Source organism: Protopterus annectens, chromosome 11.part0 (assembly GCF_019279795.1).
Source record: "Protopterus annectens isolate FY-2018-M chromosome 11.part0, PAN1.0, whole genome shotgun sequence".
In the NCBI taxonomy this organism is placed as follows: domain Eukaryota; kingdom Metazoa; phylum Chordata; order Ceratodontiformes; family Protopteridae; genus Protopterus; species Protopterus annectens.
Window position 1 is genome coordinate 402,414,304 of NC_056745.1, and position 20,921 is coordinate 402,435,224.

General features: G+C 38.1%; 1 protein-coding gene across 1 annotated transcript in view; it reads right to left on the minus strand.

The window, feature by feature from the left end:
• Positions 1-20,921, minus strand: part of LOC122814945 (sodium-coupled neutral amino acid transporter 4-like) — a 506,640-nt gene that overhangs the window by 98,015 nt on the left and 387,704 nt on the right. Inside the window, exons 7-14 of the mRNA XM_044087205.1 lie at positions 17,920-18,012; positions 9,502-9,583; positions 9,317-9,399; positions 9,156-9,214; positions 8,675-8,956; positions 8,508-8,587; positions 4,449-4,549; positions 642-859 (exon numbers count right to left, since the gene is read on the minus strand). Of these exons, the coding sequence (XP_043943140.1) occupies positions 642-859; positions 4,449-4,549; positions 8,508-8,587; positions 8,675-8,956; positions 9,156-9,214; positions 9,317-9,399; positions 9,502-9,583; positions 17,920-18,012 (998 nt within the window). The remainder of the gene's footprint in view (positions 1-641; positions 860-4,448; positions 4,550-8,507; positions 8,588-8,674; positions 8,957-9,155; positions 9,215-9,316; positions 9,400-9,501; positions 9,584-17,919; positions 18,013-20,921) is intronic.

A 20,921-nucleotide genomic window follows, 5' to 3' on the forward strand; every position in this document is an offset into this window, starting at 1 on the left:
TATGAAACATGCCTTGTACATGTGGTCTACAGCATGCCTTGTATACACAGCATGAAGCATTCATACTATTTTCTAACATGCCGTAAGCAGCTGTTTATGGACATCTGATTCTCTACTTTTAGAGTGACCCGATGACCCTGACCATTTCTCAGAACTCTGATAACTGCTTGTACTTCTGCTCTTATGCTTTCTCTCTCAAGTACATTATTGTTGTATTAGAGACTGTTGAAAATAAAAAAAGTATTCCAACATTGAAAAGAAAGAAAACGAAAAAAAAAAAGAACAATAAACAAATTGAAAATCTATCCCAGGGCAAGCTTACTTCTGCATGATCAAGAAAGTAGTATCATTCAAAAACAGCTGTTGACCAGGAAAGCTCATCGTCCCCCATTTATGCCTATCAAAAGCCCGGTTCCATAATCCCCGGAGTATAAGAAACAAAATGACTTATAAATAGGTGTGATAGAATAAGAATACTATAATGGTCTGTATGTCTTTGCTTGACAGTGTTCAGAAAATAAATATTGGGTAATAAAACCACAAATAAAACAGCATATAAATCTGGGTTATAATTCTTTCTTCAGGTGGCTCAGAACACTCTTACAGATTTGAAAGCAAATAAAGATAAGCAATAAACCTACAAATCTCTGCTCACATATCATGGCAGTAAATTCATAATTGCCAGAACAGACATTCTCTATGAAATAAAAGTTATAGCATAGTGTACTACTTACAGGAAACAAGACAATTGGCACTGTCAGCGTAACTGCAGTGAGGACTGCGAGGCGAACAAGAAGGAGTAGCACTCCTGTTGTGTGCGCCTTGATGTAGGTATGAAGTAATTCGGGCTCAACGTGTTCTGTTAAAAGACAGATGGAGAGACAGACAGAGAAAGGATTAGCTGGCTTTGTTAGCAGAAATACCACAAAGCTCCCAGGTACACAAAGGTGTTTTTTACTATACAACTGTACAACACATACTTTGCTCATTACAACTAGACTTTAGCATTTTTTCAATAAGGATGTTCAAAATGTGAATACTTGTATTCCTAACAACAGCAGTCATTTGAAGACAATAATACTGTAGCATTTCTAATCAGAGTATACCATGCTGTATAACAGAAGTGTGCATCTCTACGGTCTGCAGGAATACAGAATGCAGTGGCACTCTGAAAATGTACTGACTGAACTAAACATAATGATTCATTCATACAAGTGATTTCAAGTATGATGTACCTCACTTTCTGTCATACACACACACACACACACACACACACACACACACACACACACACGGAAAAAAGGAAAGTAACTGATCTAATGGATAACATGGAAGATCAAGAACCAACATAGCTCAAGATTTCTTGTCTTTGTGTACCAGGAAATGCTTCTCAAGTACTCATAATAATAACACCATCACATGACACAGGTGCATTCTCACAGGTGGAGTGCTAAGTACTTCTTTTTCTTTCGGCTTTTCCCGGTTAGGGGTCACCACAGCGGATCACCATCCACTCATGATTGGCAGTGGACTTTTACGGTGTCGAGTTGCCAGCCCAGCGTCCAACCTTCCACAGAAGGCACACACACACTCACACCTAGGGCCAATTTAGTGTGTCCATTCCACCTACAGCATGTCTTTGGAATGTGGGAGGAAACCAGAGTACCCGGTGGAAACCCACGCGACCACAGGGAGGACATGCAGACTCCACACAGAAGGCACCCCAGCTGAAGATTGAACCAGAGAACCTCTTGCTGTGAGGCAGCAACACTAACTGCTGCACCACCATGGCTGCCCTGGAGTGTTAAGTACAATAGTATTAAATATCACATACTGTGTATATCTATAACACAGATCTCTCATAAACAGGCCTCCCTAGTAACTTTGTAAGTCACATTCAGTGCTTTCAGGACACTTAAAGTGCTATAGGTCACTGTTTAATATTTTACTAATGTTACCTTTGTTTTGTTTGCTTAGCAGCCAGGAGCTGGATATCAAGATATTTGTCTGGAAAGCATTCAGACTTGCAGGACATGTGGAGAGTACAACACAATCCAGAAAGTGCAAGGGTGATGACAGTTGGAACCCTGAACTTTAATGGCAGCTTTACAGCTGCAATCTACATTATGGGTCAGGATTTCACCATGATCCCTTCTGATGTTGCAGGCCTCACTAAGCAGATTCTAGCTATCCTATGAAGATATCTCACCTACTTAAGGAATGTCATCCAAGGTAAAACAGGCATTCATCTTGAAGATATCAGAACTATGGTACAAACAACGTTTACATTCTGAGAGATAAATGCAATATGCTGAAGTTGTTAAACCTCACTGACAGTGAGACAATAAAGCTTTGACTTGTGCAGTTGTGTCTGAACATGTCATATTTAATGTTTCACAAGCCCTGATCTGTCATAAGGAAGTGTCTTTATAATTATTTTATTGGCTACACATCCTGCGTAAAAGATAACTAGCCTATGAGCCAAAAATAGATCTCTCCAAGCCTGGCTTCCCAAAAATGCGGTAATGAAAATTATGCTTCTAATGCTGCCATATATTTCGCTCTGCTTTGAAGCATGAGTATACAAATGATCTACTCTCTTGTGAAATGAAAGCTTTGTCTCCCAGTTCCTTTTAAATAGACATTTAGTGGTTAACCTAAAAGACATACTATTGTAGACATTTTCTCATCCCATTTTGCTTTCTTTTTCTTCTTGTGTACCTCCACCTCCATTCTTTACATCTTCCAATTTTTTTTTCACATTTTACAAACCTATGCATGCTTATAACTCTGGAAACAGAAGGAGGATGCCCTGTCTCTACCAAAACAGCTACCTAACTCTTTCACGTTGATATCCTCACCATTTACCTTTGTTTGGTATGATGTGGTGAAAGGTATTTGCCAGCTTTCTCTTGTATTTGGCTGTGTATCAGCGGGTCTATATTAGAACACCGAACTTTCAAAATTTCGAGTGTTCTAATATCGAACCCTATTAATCGAAAATTTAAAACGTCAAACATACAGAACAGCAAATTTTTTCCTAGGGAAAAAAATTCACTGTTCCAAAACACATACACACAACACAAGCACACCAAACAAACAGCAATCCACACACATACACCTAAACTCTTACACCTAACCCTACACTAAACTATACATACACCACTAACTATCCACTTACCTTAACCCAAACCCTAACCCTAAGGTCCATCACTATCGCACAGTCACCTCACCCGCACCCTAACCCTAACTCACCTACCCCGCCCTAACCTTCACATCCACACAATCGCACACTTACCTGACCCGCGCCCTAACCCTAACTCACCTAACCCACCCTAACCCTCACGTTCACACAATCGCAAACTTACCTGAATCCGAACCGTAACTTTTCACCACAGCACTGAAAATACCGAAGCAATAGAAACAGACAACCGAATTCTTTCCCTAGGAAAAAATTCGGTTTTCTGTTTCTTTGATATTTTCAGCGTTCGCTGAAAAATGGGTCGATATTAGAACACTCAAATTTTGAAAGTTCTGTGTTCTAATATAGACCCGTATCAGCCAAGCAGTAAATATTATATCATGTGACAAGTTGTTGGCCTTGTTTTGCAAACCAGCTTTTCGCTGTCTCTTACCTAGCTGTCCACCCATCCCACTGCCAATATCCCTACCTCCAACCCAATCAGTCGTTCTGTCATTCTTCCGTGTCTCAAAAAGACCAAAACTATGTTTACTTCCAGCTACATAACATCTGTTGGAGTACTTTGGTTTATTTAACAATATAAACTCAGACTGGCAATCCCTCCTCTGTGAAGCCATGATAGATTGGATCCACACATTTTTCAATAACAGGAACCAGAAAAGAGTTCTTGAGAAAATGTTTTTTTAGTTCTTCAAGATTTATGTGAGATTCAAAACAATACTAACAACTCCTTCCTTTAGCACCTTCAATATCACAAAATCACCCCTGCGGTCCTTGAGTCCTTGGATGCACCTCCTAACATTAATGACCCACTGTATAACATTAACTGTTCATTACTATCCACATTGAACACAACGTCTACTGTGGTTGTAGTGAGAACCATTCCATATGGTGTAGTGCTTTATAAATACTAAGGTGTCTTACATGATATCAAAACAGTGAAGTTTTTCTCCATGAGTATTTACTGAAAATGCCTGCTAACAAAACATAAATATTGACTAAGTGAGATTATTGGTGGTCTCACTACCACTTCAAACACCATTCTCACAACACTTGGTAGAGATCCACTTTATTAAATCTATTGTCAGGAAACTTTTATTTACTTTCTCCACTAGTAAAACAAAAAATTACTTGAAATACACACTGCCAAGTAAAGACTAGAGGTAATATTCTCAATGAATGCAGGATTAGCAGGGGGTGTCATAGTAAGTGGCTCATACTGCAGTGTATTCCTGTTTTTACTTACCAAAAAAGGTAAGATAACCAAATATCGCTGACAAAAGGTACATCAGAAACATAGCGAGGATGGAGATGTTGGAAACATTCTGCATTTTCTTTCTTGAACGACTAATAAAAAGAGGATGATAAATAATACACATTTATTATATATAATACAACAGAGCCAAACAATGTTGCTTTTTATTGCAAGTTCTGTCTTCAATACGTAACATACTTTAAATCAGTACTAACAGATTTGCTTCCCTTACAGTGTCCACTGATTTCACTCTCTTATTTGGAGACACGTACAGCTTTGTATACACACACACACACACACACACACACACACACACACACACACACACACACACAAATATGTGTGTAATTTGGGGTTACAAAACAGGTACTAACTAGTTTAACTGTATACAAATTCTCTAAGGCAGCACCAAAGCCCATTTCTCCAAACGTCTTAAGCAATAACACATTGTAACAAACAGCCTCTGTCAATGGCAAAGAGGGATAAAGTCCTGACTACGGCCCTGGCGACCTGGGGGGGTGGGAGGTGTGCATGCTCAGGGCACACTGTCACAGGTTGATTTCCTTGGTGAAGACAGGGGATACAACCCCTGGTTGTCACCTGACAGTGGGCAGGGCCTCCTGCTGCCTCAGCTCCTTTTGGAAGTGTGGGCAATTCGGTACTGATGCTCACTTCATGTGCTGCCCTCAGAGTGTTTGTAAGTGCATGCAGGGTAGGGATTAAAATAGGAAAGCATTCCTTCACAGGAAGTGGATGACTCCCCAGGGTCCTCAATCTCCTTACCAGCCAAGGACCAAGCACATCTGGTAGACCCCGTGGATGAGGAGAGGTTCTGTGGACAGCCAATGGGCAGCTATGATGAGTGAAAAAAAGAAATCACTGTAAGAACATTGTGCTATGCAGTTCTTTCTAAGCACATATAAGTGATTGCGAGTTACATGATGTTCTCAAAGACTGGGTATTTTCTTTTAGCTTTTGTGTGAGCTGTGACTTCTGCGTGGTATAAAACACTGGCAATTATATGTACACATCAAAATGACACTGGTTGCGTTATAAGGCCTACTCTACTAGTGGGAATGCTTCCTCTTTTCATGTTTGCAGATTCAGAATTTTATGATCAGAGTCATGAAGTGATACTTGCTTATTCTGTATGTACCATAATGAACCCTGCTTCAGATCCAATACCACAGGTACTCGAAACACTATTCTTTGGAGGGGATCTACAGACATCTCGCATTCATCCTCTTTTACCAGTGCCCACCTAGGTCCACACATGTATAGAAGTAGGTATGATTTGCAGAAATTGAGACAGTAATCACCACAGGAAAGAATGTTAATGTGAAAGTATGATTTTGATGCTGGAGATATGTAAAAGTTGTCTAATAATCCATAGCTGCCCTGTGTTCAAATAAGTATCTTCAGTTTTACTCTACCTTGTTATTTTATTTATTTTTTATAAAAGTGACACATTCAGATGACTAGACATAATTTTTAATAGCCTCTTTGCCTCTTCTGCATTTCAGTCATTAGACCTCTGACAATCTCATTAGCCCATTCAACCTACTTAAGAAAGGTTGATCTTGACAGTCCCTCATCCAGGAAGCCATTAGGCTTCCCTTCTTACAGCTTAATTCCCCATACTTAGTGGCTGATATGCACAATTTCTTCTGTGAAAGACTGTTACACCTTCGACCTTCAACACTCACATGTACCTCCCTACATGTACTCCCTTGGAAGGATACAGCATACTGCAGCTTGGCAAAATAAAACACATTCATGCACTGTTTAGCCAGCTCCTCTAGCATCTGCGCCTCTAACTGAAGCTGAATCATCTGACTCACAGTTAGAGATTCATCCCTCTGTGACATGGTGCCAACCAATAGCTAAATATTTGCAGCTACAGAGATAACAACATGCACAGAGAGGGCAACAAAAATGGCGACATAAAGCAATGTGCCCATGCTCATACAGTGTTATGTATCTTAGAAAAATGAAAAAGAGAGCAAACTGGCCAGTGCCATAAAAGTATGACACTCCGACGATGACCCAGCCACCTGGGAGTTGATTAGTGATTCAGGCAACTGATGGAACAGCAGGGAGCATAGTATGCCTAACTTGGGGGGGGGGTTACTCTTCAGGTACGGCTGGAGGCTTGGAGCAATTGCTGGGTTTACAGAGGTAAGATGTCCAAAGAGGTAGGAAAGTTCTAGAACCCAGGATGTCTGTCTCCTCAAAGACCATAACTCATTACTTGCCTAAGCATCATTATATGATGTCACCAAAAGGAATAGGAGTAAAGCCTAAAGAAAACCGCAACATGTAAGATAGCATATATGAAACTGCCAGTTGCCTCACTGAGTTTCAAGTGAAAAACAAAGGCAGTACATAAAAAATGTGCTATATATATGTGACCAACTTGACAAAGCATTTAACATGGTACCCCAGAAAAATGTTAAAGCACAAATTATACATCCCTGAGTGGGCCACAAGGTTGTAACATAATATTAGGATTACTACATAAAGGCGACACAGATGGTAACAGTAAATGCAGCCCACTCAGATGAAAACATAGTAACTAGTGGGGCAAGACAGGTGTGTTTACTGAGACCAGTCTTTTTCAATATCTACTTAAATGACACTGCAGATGATCTGTAAGTAAAGAAATGCCTGCTTTTCATGACAATGATGTAGTACAGACTGTACATAAGACATTTAAGAAATTATGAAATGAAACTTGGCAAGATTAGAGGAATGTCCAAAATAATTTGGAGGAAAATGTAGAAAAACACATCTGAGAAACAATACGCATGAAAGGAGCACACAAATGCAGAGGAAGCAATAGCAAAAATAAACCTGTAAAAGAGTAATTAATACAAACGTAAAAATACCTGAAAGTAGCCATCTCAAATGGTTTGAAAACAAGACAGCAATATGAAAAAGCATCACGAAAGCTCAGTGAGACACTAGAATGCTTTATTCTTCTTTATAGACAGATCTAAAGGTACAAACCAAAGCCCCGTGCAAAGTTTAGGAGGACAACAAGGAAGAAAAGTGATGCATAACACATGACATTGCAGTCCTGAGCAGACTGACTCAAGAAACTGTGACTGCATTTTGTACCTACACTAATTTCAAGATTGCGGTAACTTGGAAAAAACACTTCTTAATATTCTGAAGCATATCTATCTGTCTATCTGTAATAACAGGATAGAGGCATAGGCCTCCATATTATGGACGTGGGTGTGAGGATTGTCTGAAACCCTATGCAAAACAAAAAATGCTTTAGATAGGATTACAAAGAAGTTTCATCATTCATTGCTTTTAAACATTCATGCTGCTGTGTGTTCAGACTTTTCGGGATTGCAGTTTTCTTTTTCACATCTCTATCGTGCAGCTGCTCAGACCATTGCAAGAATGAAGTAGAAAGAGCAGGCAGAGTTGAAAAGTAAGCAATAAAAGGAATGCACACTCTTCTCCAGAAACCAAACAGAGAGATTAGGAATGATTACAGTCTTGGAAAAAGAATGCAGGAACAAGGTATGATACAAATATGTAAGAACAGTGCAAGTTAGAATCCCATTCAAACGTGTGCATAGGAACAAAAGGGCAACAACTGAATATACAAGGTGAACAGCTCAGGAGACAGACACAGATGTATCTTTTGCAAAGAAAGGGTAGTAGTTGATTTGGGCAGCCTTCTCAGAAAGACTGTAGGCTCTTAAAAGGATGGAATTCAAGACTGCATGAGAGAAATGCAATAAAATAAGCTGTGCATTAAATACATTTTGCAAATTACTGATCAGTTAGGGAAATAAGTCAAACAATATTTATTTGAAAACAACATTTATTTACCTACAACATAAACAATTAATGATTTTTATGAATTCTAGCAGATCTTTTGGAATGCATCAGAATGTAACAAAGCAGTAAACTAAATAATGTGGCAATTAAAAAAATGCACTAATAATATGAAAAAAGCTAGTGACTTATCAAGCAGTTTTAAAATTACCACATGTTCATTTAAAATATTCAGGTTGAATAATGCCTTACTCTTTAAGTTCACTGTAGATTGGCAGGACCTCAGGATGACAGACAAATGCAAACGCCAGGATAGGAATTGTGTAGGAAGTCTGCAAAACAAAGATTCCACACCTGCTCAGAAAGCATGCACACATTTATGTCTAACATGCTAACAAAACCTTTGGAATTCCACACACCTGTGAGTTGAACACAAAGTATTTTGGTCGGCACTCATCGCCGCTGCCACTGTGCACTTCATATTCTACACCGCTGACGTGAAGGGAGTTGCCTGGAAGTTTGTCTTCATGAGTATTAGTATGACTGTGTATATAATCCATCATAAAGTTCAACCCAGAATCCACTGAGCCATTCTGCAGGGCAACTTGGTACATGGGATGTGTATCATTTAATGTTCCATTTGCTACAGCATGTTGTAAATAAGGCAAAGGGCATGGAATTTCTGACCTTTTGTAGATCACCTAATGACAAAATACGCAATATATCATTACATCTCACCCGATGTCAGAATAACTTTTTACTTTGTGGAAGTTAACCTGATGCAGGATATTCAAAGCTAAAATAAATGATACAATATGTTATCTTACTGCTTTAAAGCGTCTGAATTAAAACCCACTTTTTTGTATTACAGAAAAGAAAAATGATGAAGGTAACTCTTACCACTCCAAGAAAAAACACCATGCAGGTGAGGGAGAACCCACTAGTGTATCCAAGGTAACCTAAGTGATAAGGAAAACAAAGTCATGCATGTGCAAAGACTAGAAACGTATTTATAGTGCAGCATTATATACATAAAAATCAAAAGTAGAGAAGTAGTTTACCTAAATTTTTTAGCAGTGATAGTGGTAAAATGATGGCAATCGACACAATTACAATAAGGTAATTTCCATTTAGGTACCATTCTCTGTAAGGTAAAGGAAAAAACAAAAGTAAGCTCTCCAACATGCATTAGAGTAATGACATTATATCTTTCCAGCAGCTAAAATGTGGCAACTATTATACATACCCAGAATTTTCCTGCAGCCCCATGAATGAGCGAATTACTTCTGGAAGTTCATATTTTACTATAAAGAGGTAGCTTGACATTGCTAAAATGCCAAAAGACAGTGCATTAATACAAATTCAGTTGTCAGTGAGTTTTTGAAGACTTACATGTAAATTATTTTGTTTTGAACTTCCTAATTATAAAGTCACAATTCAAATCTATAAGAAAAAGAGAAACACTAGATTTTTTATATAAAGCAAGTAGACTGTTAAATACGGTAATTTGATATACAGTATGTAACTGGTAAACACAAAAGATGATATGAGTAAAGATGTATGAACACAAGGCAACTTAATTCCGCTCAAATGCATGAAACTGAAATTAGGGAAGAGGGCTATGATGGGGTCTGGAGAAGAGAAGAGTATAGTAGGATCACCCCCTCTCCCACACTGACATTGACAGTCACCAAGACAAAAAGGTGCAGTTCATAAACAGAATTTTATCAGGTTGTGGTCTCAGTGTCAGGGCCTCTGATGTGGTAAAGACCATTGTTCAGGTTGCTAGGGGTGAACCAGTCATCAATACCTCAGGTGTAAAGCTTTATGGTAAGAACAGTACACCTATAACCATGAAGTTGCTGGAGTGGCACAAATGGGATGAATTAGTTGGCGGGGCATTTGCTTGAAACAGCTCTGATCATTGATAATTAGTAGGGGAGGATGGGGTGGTAGTTGAATCATTCACAGGGGTGGCTGGGAACAGTGGAGACCAATCTGTAACAGAACAGTAGGAAAGGTGGAGTGGATGCTCTAAGTACTCAGTGGGCAGATATGGGAAATCCTGGAGATTTCAATAGGAACTGGAATTCATAAGATTTGGGGATCGATGCATATTAGGGTGAGAAGGGAGTGTAAAAAGGCTCTGTGGTAGTTGGATAGGCAGCACTAGCCACTGAGTTTCTGAATATCAGGTATTTCTTTCATGCTTTACCACATCATCCATCAAAAGCAGCAAAATCTAAGCACTGTACACGTTCACCTGCTGTATATACTGAAGGATACTTTTCTTACCCCTAGTACAGCAACAGCAGATGTTGTGGAGGGAGTATCTATGAAATGGTATTCCTCGTGATGTCCCATCTAAGGGTCTGTCAACTGAGATTTTTCATGACACACCCTACACATGGTGCAAGGAGTTTGTGTCAGAAAATGCATTTACTTGGATACCACTTTCCTGCAGGTAAGCTGTGCAATACCTTGTATTAGAAGAAAACAGATATGCCCTTTTGCAGATGCCTATAACCATGACATGACAAAAGCGTGCTGTTCTCTGCTGGTATTTTGATACATACAGAAGGTGCTCTGGCTGAAGCCCTAATAATCTCATCTCAACTATTAGGCCTAGCTGATGCAGAAGGCAGCCTGATTGGTTGGTAGTGAGCCATCTCAACTATCCAGGGAATAGTGACTGAGGCAGCTTCCCACCAAAAGAATGACCTCTGGTGGATGAGCTGAGTTGCAGTTCCAGGTCATTTGCAAAGGGATGCTTACGTACTGCAGCTTGGGTATAGATGGGTAAAAACATCAGTCTATGGCCTTAGCACAGAAAAAAATGGATGCCAGCTCCACTGCTATACAGTGCTATACTGCTATCACTCACGTAACCCAAGTTTGATTATTAGCACAGGCACCTGTTGGGAAGGAGAGGTGATAAGCTTTATCCTGCTTGCCTCTCTTCAGGGAAAAACGAAGGAGCATGTGTCTGACCATACCCATCATGGTAAAACTCCTAATTGAGATCAATGATAACATGGGTGCATTGTTTGCAAGGAAGCCAGAACTTCTGATTATGTCATAAGTAGGTGTGAACAGATGTAATATTGGCCAACTGCATGCCTACTCCCTTGGATGATCCTGGAATGCACAGAGGGGATGGTAGGGTTTATATACAAAAACTCCAGCCCTTATTACATGGATGACAGCTCCTACTCTCATTTGGGTTTTGCTCAGCAGAATGAAACGGCTGTAGTCGTCTTGCCCCAGGAATGAATAAGCTCATCAACTGGACAGGAGGGAGAGATGAAGCTAGATGGCCAGCAGAAAGAGCAGGACAAAAAATAATCCAATCGATTATTCAATCATTCAATCAAATTAATAAAACACTGGCTCTTGCTTGATATCCAACAAACAGAAAATGACGCACAGCATTTCAAAAGACACATCTCAGCTACTCAGCTGGCTCAAATGCCAGCTTACAAGAAGGGATATTAGACAGAAGGGGTGGGTCTGCAGAGGAGCAAGAATGTAGATGATCAGTGGGGAGGTAAGACAAAAAATATTAATAAAAATACTTAGCGGTATAGATGTAATGGAGACACAGAAACTACTGCTCCGATTATGGTAAAAACACACCCAAAGCAAGTAAACATTCATATAAATAATGTCCTTGAAGCATCAAAAATAAGGGCATTAACCTTAACTCTGCCCCTAACCCTTACCCTGCACCTTACCTTAGAAAACCCCTTTTTTTAACACTACCACTATACAAGACAGGCTAAGGCACAGAAATATGTATGAAGAAACACACGCAATATGAAACCTATCTATTATCCAACACTTAACCACTCCTAACTCACAAATAATACTCACACAAACACAGTCTAACCCCTTTATATCAACCTATTTATCTCTGTCTCCATTTTTTACTGCACCTATATAAATGAATATATATATATATATATATATATATATATATATATATATATATATATATATGGATTCACATCATAATCTCGAAATACTGAAATATCAAATTTCAGTATCACGAAATTATGAAGGCGAATACCCTAAACACCGAACATACACAAACCTGACACCCAAAATCGTGAATCCACAAAATCCAGAAAAACACACATCACACACACAAAACACATACATACATGAAGGTACCTACCGCCTAACACTTCCCTACAACAAACATAACATATACGCACACAACTCAACACATACATACACCAACCCTTAGTATATGCAGGGGGGCAAGCCTCAGTGCACCCCCCCCATGCGGGGCGCTGAGCCCCCCCACCCCCTACTTATATATACTAACTTTGAGGTCGCACAACACTCCATAACACACACAACCCAGCACGGCACATTCCACACCCCCCAACACAAACACACATCACATACACACAAACTCCAGCACTCCCAACACTAACACATTCACACTGCACAACACCTATCCTAACTCACACCTCAAACATCCCAACACACTGAAACACACACGAACCCTCCCAAAAACCCTAAAAATGTACACTTATCTAACACGCTATCCATACCACGGGTTCAACATTCTGCATTCAACATTTCCGGGTTCGCCGTTTCTGTCCATTCGACTTTACAGGCTCGAAATTCTAAAATTTGATATTTTAGCATTTCGAGCATGTAAAGTGAACCTATCTATATATATATATATATATATATATATATATATATATATACACACACATCTGTGGCAGTTGATTCAATGACCAGCTGCATCAACAACCAAAATGCCAATGTTATTACACTGAAATACATAAGGCTGACACAATCTACACATGCTCTGGGGATCATCCCAGAGCAGCGTAAATCAAATAAACGTGCTTTTGCAGGGCTCAAGCCCCTCTGCACCCCCCCCCCATGTGGAAGGTTGCACCCACCACACCTAATGCCATTTATATATACTAACTCTTAGACTGCACAGTCCCTGTGGAAAGGGAATATTCCCCTACCTGGGAACTGTCGATCTCACACACCTGTTGACCACCTGTTTGAGTCAACCAAACAGATGTTGTCATAACTCATCATTTGAACAGCTTTCCTAAACCTATATATATATATATATATAACACACACACACACACACACACACACACACACACACACACACACACTTGTTTAAATGGAAAGCATATCGATAATAATAATAAATGAAATTAATATGCAAGTATTCCTAGAAAATGAGATTTGCCATTATATATGTAAAATTATTCTTTTCTTAACTTTCTAACCATAAAGTCTTTAGCATTAGTCTTGCATTTTTCTTTCCCTGTTTCCATTAATGGAATCAACACTAGACATAGCAAAATGTAAGCTTACAGCTCAAGCTCAAAGAATAAACTTTTCAGTAGTTCATATGTGCAGACTCAGATAAGCTTCCTAAGCATACAAGACACCAGTGAAAGCCTGGAAGTGAAACAGGTCACATGAGACAAGTAATTCAAGGACACAAAAGTAAGAAGAGCTTTAGCTTGGTGTTCCTGCTAAATCTTTTCAAATGGCGAGATCCCTTGTCAGGTTAACAGGGGTGTAGTTTAATGCCAACACTCTGGATTTAAGCTAAGCAGTAAGAATGGAAAGGGAATCTGCTCAGATTTTCTCAGTTTTTGGAAAATATTTTCTGCCTTAAGAAATGGTCTGCTTTTATAAGGTTAGAATGTAATTATTTTCATGTTGCATGAATTGCTTCCCTCAAAACTGGTTCCAAACGATGGGAACCCAGCATTTTACATTCTGTTTTTCACTGAATAATAAGCAGTGATGACAACTATCATTAAAACAGGATACAACTGAATGTGAAGCGACTGAAAGCTAAGGAACAACAAAGTAGGTATGGTGTGCATGTCGGGGTGGGAGCAGTAAAAAAGTGTTCACTGATTAAGCACAGTGGACACACCGTCCCTTTTCAGAGCTAACCTGGAAAGAATGTCTGATTATTTGACTAGCCCAGAGTTACAAGGTAGGTGAGTGAAGGCAGTGGGAATCAAACACTGGACTTCTGCAGGGTCTAGCTCTAGAAGCACAAAGTCTTGAAAAGCAGTATCAAACTACCAGACAAAGTAAAGAAGTCTAGTAAAGGAAAATTGTACTTGTCTGGAGTAGTAAACTCCTAATAAAGAATCTCATGCCTTTAAAGGAAACACCAGTAATAGAATAATAGCTAACATTTTCAGCAGTTATTTGCTGCAAGATACAAAGTTGCTTTGTTTTCTCTACTTGCAAAGAAATTCTCAGAATAAATCACAGATGAAACTGTGTCTGAAGAGTGGGGCATACTGTAATAAATTGTCAGATCTTAATTGAAAATGCTGAACAAAATGCTTATGAGTTGGAGTTAAACCTCATGCTTTCCATGAAGAACCATAGCCCAAGCCTTCAAGCACTGCAAGATACATTTTCTTGATTGAAGTGTGGGTGACTGTTATTCTGTAGCTCTGGCATACAGTTTGCCACCAAGAGGGGTGGCTAGAAAGGACCCTCACCAGTGCAGAACTTACAGATCAAAAGAGAGACCTAAATGTGTGGATCTACAAAGAAAAAAAGAAAACACTGTTACTGACAAGATGAGTTTATGAGAACAGCAAATGCGTTAAAGTAGCCAGGCAGGGGGGAGTGGGGGGTTGGGGGTGGGGCGTTAGGACAAGGTTTCTGAATTCTTAACTCATGCTGTTCTACCTCATGCAGACATCATTTGATTGATGAGCCTCCAAATGTACTATCGGACTCCAAATGTACTCTTTAGCATTGCTTTTTCATTTTCCTGTCCCCTGGTTCCATTAGTCCAAATTGGCAGCAGCAGTGATTAGGGTATTGCATTTAGATCAATGACAACTTTATACAGTGTTGTCAAAACGGTGATGCCAAGAAGTATTAAAGGCACTGTGAAGGTAATTGAGAAAACAAACCCTGCCACTAATGGTCTTGCCACAAGTGATACATGATAATCTCATGGGCAAATATTAGCCTTGGAAGGCTTAGATTTAATACCTTTTCTGCTAGACATTATCCTTTGATAACTGCTAGGAGGAGGAGGTCTGATCAGTATAAGCAGTGGGAGATCTCTGCTGACTGAAGTAATAAGTTTACTCTTTAACCTTGTGCAGGAGACACCATGGTATGTCATAGGGTATAAGAATCCCATGATTATGGCTAATGAGATGTATTGAAATGGGAGCTACGCAATAACATACGAAATTACCACTGTAAGTCCCATGTGTCTTTCCAAGGTAAACATTATGATACAGATCTTCAGTGGCTTCTCAAAGCTAAATCTAAAGATTTCTTACTGTGATCTGCAAAGGTCAGAATAATAAACACACAAATGTCTTTCACCTCTTTGAGATCATCAATAAACAATATCTAACTCTTAACCCTGGATGAGAGCACATAATGATTTATGAAAGATAATACTTGGAGTGGAGTGATATTAAAAAGTGACAGTAAACATAAATAATTAAACCAAAAACAAATAAAAAGAAAGAAATCTCAAAGAACTTAATATGAGGAAAAATCAACCTCAAAGTACACTGGCCACACTGGACTAGGTTCAGAATATATGAATGAAGAATATTTAATGATGTACACTTTAGAAAATATGTCAAAACTGTGTTTGATTGAATTAAAAAAGTTTTGCATGAGCAAAGCTCCCATATTTCACACACAGTAACTTCTGCTCCATACAAACCAGCAACTAATAAACTGAGCAATTTCTTCACGTGCAGCCTTCTTCAATGATTGCATCGTTTCCCCAGGCAAAGTATTCAAAAACTACATATCAATGAAATGTCTGTCATACTATATGATATGGTCTCAGCTATACAGCAACATTCCACAGGACAGAATTTATTTATTTATTTATTAACTTGGTAGGTAGATTAGTTTAAGGGCATTTTTTTCAGTCACAACCCAAGCTCAAGGCAACAGCTGAAAATATCTAATAATCAAAAGGCCATTCAGGTCAAACAAAACATGGGTGAGAAGAAAAGTACTGGGAAATGGATTATATTTTACAAAAATCACAGAAAGTGTATCAAATTGGTAAAATAGTCAACATATACATTTTGTAACTTAGTACATAAGAAACAACTAATAGGTACAGACAAAGGAGAGGAGAATAAATAAACAAAACATTGATCAGAGCGAAGAATACACCAGACCTAGATTAAGGAAGTATAGATGTTAATGTTAACATAACTATGCATATTTCATACTGCAAAGTATCAGTGGCAACACATGCAGATTTCTATTACATAATTAAACTATTTCAAGTTTAAGCTGAACTTCATTGCACTAAATATATTTGTTTCAAGAAATATGGTATGCTTCAGTTGTAATCCAACTAAATGACCAGCTTATAACCAAATACTAATACCTAAAATAAGTGCCTGTATCAACTAATTGAGTTTCTGAACTGCATTTTACATGTTCTTTTATGTAATGTGGTAAAGTGGTTTAAGTATTCCCTCTTAAAATGTAATGCACTATTTTTCTTTTGCACGTATCTTCTTATTTCATCACATTGTGTTGTTTAATAAGTGCTACTACTATTCCATTTTTTCTTGTTTCTTGGACATCATTGACACTATGTGATTATACTTATAGTCCATGATGTACAAGTTTTAGAATTCTACATGTAACCAGACAGCTACTTAGTATCCACTTAACTCAAGCTAACTAGATAATTACACCTCTGCTACAAATCTAGAACTTCAAGAATAGCACTCATATCTTAAGATCCCTCCAACAATAATCTAGAACTTCAAGAATACTACTGTCATCTTAGGATCACAGCAACAATAATTGTTTATTTAATGAATCAGTAGTTTTCTTATCTAAACATGTTGGATCCACTCCACTGAGGTGTCTGGTTAAATGTTATAAATTTATTGCTGTGATTCTTTTTTTTATTTCACTTATATTTATTTTTCACTGGGAGCTTTTTCTCATTGGGTTCCCATTTTGAATGGTCTCTTCACCAGTAGAGGTAATGCTGCTAAAGCACTCAGTATATCAACACATAAATGCACGCGCGTGCACACACACACACACACACACACACACACACACACACACACACACACACACACACACACACAAACTTATGTATGTGTAAGTATGTCTGCATGTGTTTGCATAGATATAGATATATAGATAGATATAGATATAGATATAGATATGGATATAGACATAGATAAGAGAGAAAGACACATTAAATATACATATAGAATAGATACATCCAAACCAAAGGGTAACAATGTCATATAGACAGCCCACGTAACAAAAACTCTGAGAAAGACTCAGCAGAGCTAAAGCCTTCACTATACCTTAAACCTCTTGTAGTGAGGGCCACAGGATATGTGCAAATTACCCGTTAGGGACATACCAGTGTTTCAGCTACATGACTTCTGAGTACCAATGACTTTTTACTTTCTTAAGCCTTTAATGGTGCATTCAGGCCAATTTAATTTGTAGAAACAAGAAGTAATCATATTCCTTGTTTATCCATCTCTACTCCCTTTATGAATGTGCCCCTACTTTGCCTACAAATTAACCACAATGGTGATATCCAAACAACATTTCAGGTTTGGTTTTATGAACATCTGGCAGTTTGAACACTTACCTCCAATATTTTGTAGTGTAATGGCACCAAATGCTGCAAGTTTTCCAGGCCATCCAAACGCCCTTTCACCCAGTTTTTCATAAATTAGTGACCCTTTTGGGAAGAAGCAAACAGACAAATGGTAATCAAACATGACATTCAAGATGAGCTAAACCAGGAAATAATGCTGCAAGACTTGTATTGTAGATCAACAAATAATTTAAGTAGAAAAGCTTAAAACATCATTCATCAGTGTACTCTACATGTCAACCCAAACATGTTGCTTTACAGCCAAATGAATAATTTGGCATAGTCAGACCTGCGTTGGTTACATCTTTTTGTGATCTTTAACATCATGATATGGAATGATAAGTTAACTAATCACTGTCATGGTAACAGGTGCAGGTAGATTCAGTAAAGAGATGTTCTTTAAGGGTATCTTTGAAGATGTTAATGCTTTCTAGATTTTTTTATGTCTGTTGGCAGGTAGCTCCAGGTAGTAGATTCCAGTCTAGGGGAAAGTTATCTTACCTACAGCCGTTTTAAATGGAGGGCATACTAGAAAAAAGGTGTAAAGGTGTTGTCTTGTGTACTTCTGAGCACATAAGGGTTGTCTTATAAAAGTAGTTTCACTCTTAAAGGGGCCGTGACTGTGTTTTAGCACCTTGTAAATTAAAGTACTTATAAGAAAATTGACCCTTTAGGGCACTAAAAGCCGTTTGGAATTTTTAAGCAACTTGCCATGGCGTATCTGGGGGTCTGCTAATAAAATGAATGAATCTGCAGATTTTACTCTCAGCAGTCTGTATTCTGTGAATATTGTGGGTTGAGTGCATAACAAGAAAAGGACAGCTATATTTGAGTTTGAGTACAAAAATATTTTTAGCAATGGCCCTGTCAGCAGCAGGTGAAAGGAGGTGACTGATTTTGTAACACAGTTTTAATTGAGCAAAGACTTCATTAGTTACAAAATCTGTATGTGTGGTAAATAAAAGGGTAGGGTTGGGTATTAGGCTTATATACATCTGTTCAATGACATTACATATTCTGTTCCCCATTAAGAGCTGTTAAAAGAACAAGAGAATACTCCTTTATTCTAATCTTAACACTAATCCTAAGTGTGACCCTAACCATAAGCCTAAATTTAAATGCAACCAAGACCCCAGCTCTACTAAGATCAAAATGTATACAAATATTTTAGAAAACTAGGTGACAAAATACCCTTTCAATGTGATCAACCAAATCTGAAACGGTTTTAATTAATTAATTCATAATAACATTGCTCTCTACCAACTGCCATGGTTAAATGCTGAAGATCAGCTCTTCTACAGACTGCATTTTTCTGTGGAAGTACTATAAGGCAAGTGTACAGTAACAGCTGTAGGAGTGTATTTTGGCAAAGTTGTAGCATATATTAGCAAAGTCTATATTTCAATGTGTAGTACAACAAACTGGCTCTCCACAAATCTAACATTAACCAAATGTCCAGAGACGATTAGTCTGACTTGGACAAAATATGAAACACTGTTTATGTTTTAATAAAACCCTCTACCGCCCCCCCAACCCCCTCCCCACCCTTGATTCCCCTCATTTTAGATAGCAATTACCCAGAAGCCTATGCAGCGGGGAAAATGTAATCACACTTTATTGTTTTATGTTTCATGTGTGACAGATATCTCTGTGGAATATTTTGTTTGTTCTGAACCAAATTTAGCATGTGTTTTTTCTCTATGGTAGATTAAATAATTATTGATAAAGGTAGCAGACATGATACAACCATTACTTAACAAAAAGGCAAAGTTTAGCATTATTGAAAGACACTATGGCAATGTAGTTTACCATAGCTGATACAATATTAGGTGTACATAATTTACACACCTTGTCTCCCACTTTATTTCTCTGCCACTTCAGCAGTCCTTTGCATTATAACCTGTCTTGCTATATTACTATTACATTTGGGAGGATTCACTACTCTGTGTAACACTTTACTCCTCTTAATAACTGTTCCTATGTTCATGCTACTAGCACCTTAATTGGTAGTTACTGCTAATAAGCATATGTATTACCAAGTATATGTTCTATTGCAGGAAAAAAGGGATTTGACCACATATGTTCAAGAACAGTCACTTAACACTTGTATAATGAAAATCCAAATAATCAAAAATACATTATTTTGAAAACCAGTTTTCTGCATATAAATTAAAATCACACAAAACTCAACAATACAAATAATGATCTGTAGTATTTCTTTTACGATGCAAATCCCACACACCTCCCACAACACAGCACCTATACACTACATACATTAAATCATAGCTTTAAGCCTAACCCCTAACCTAATATTAGTTTTAATCTAACTCTAACATTAAATCCTTCCTTCAAAATCTATCCCTGTCCCTAAATGTAACCAATTCCAAAACTTCATCTCTAACCTAAATCCAAATCTCAGGTTCTAATCCTAAAAGCCACAGGTATTATAAGCAATAGCATTCAGTCAAATAGTACTTAATTTCAGTGTAACATTCACACAAATCAAACTTTTTAACAATGCAATATTTATACAAATAATATTTAACCAAAAGTACTCAGATGAGCTGCCATGGAAACAAGTAACATACTATCTCATGGGATATGGTCAATAAGTACTTTTTAGTCAAAAATAACCAACAAAGTAAAACATTAGGAAAAAGGTTAGCACTACATTATAGGTGAGATTTGAAACAATATAAATTCCAGCAAACAGAGGTACTGCCAGGTTTCCATTCCTAGGCTTTTCCCAAGGGGAAAAAAATGCTTGGCCAAACAAGCGAGCATCACAAAAATAAAATTTAAAACCTGCACCCAACACCACCCCTTAACTAAATATGCCAACTCCAAGATTGTACTACAGTGACAAAAAGAGCAAATTTCCGATGATGGCCCACTGTTTTTTTGGGTCTATATCATATGAGCAAATCGCACAAATTGGGAACGCTCATAATATCGAACGTACCGGACTTCAAACTTCCTCCTGCTAAATATAT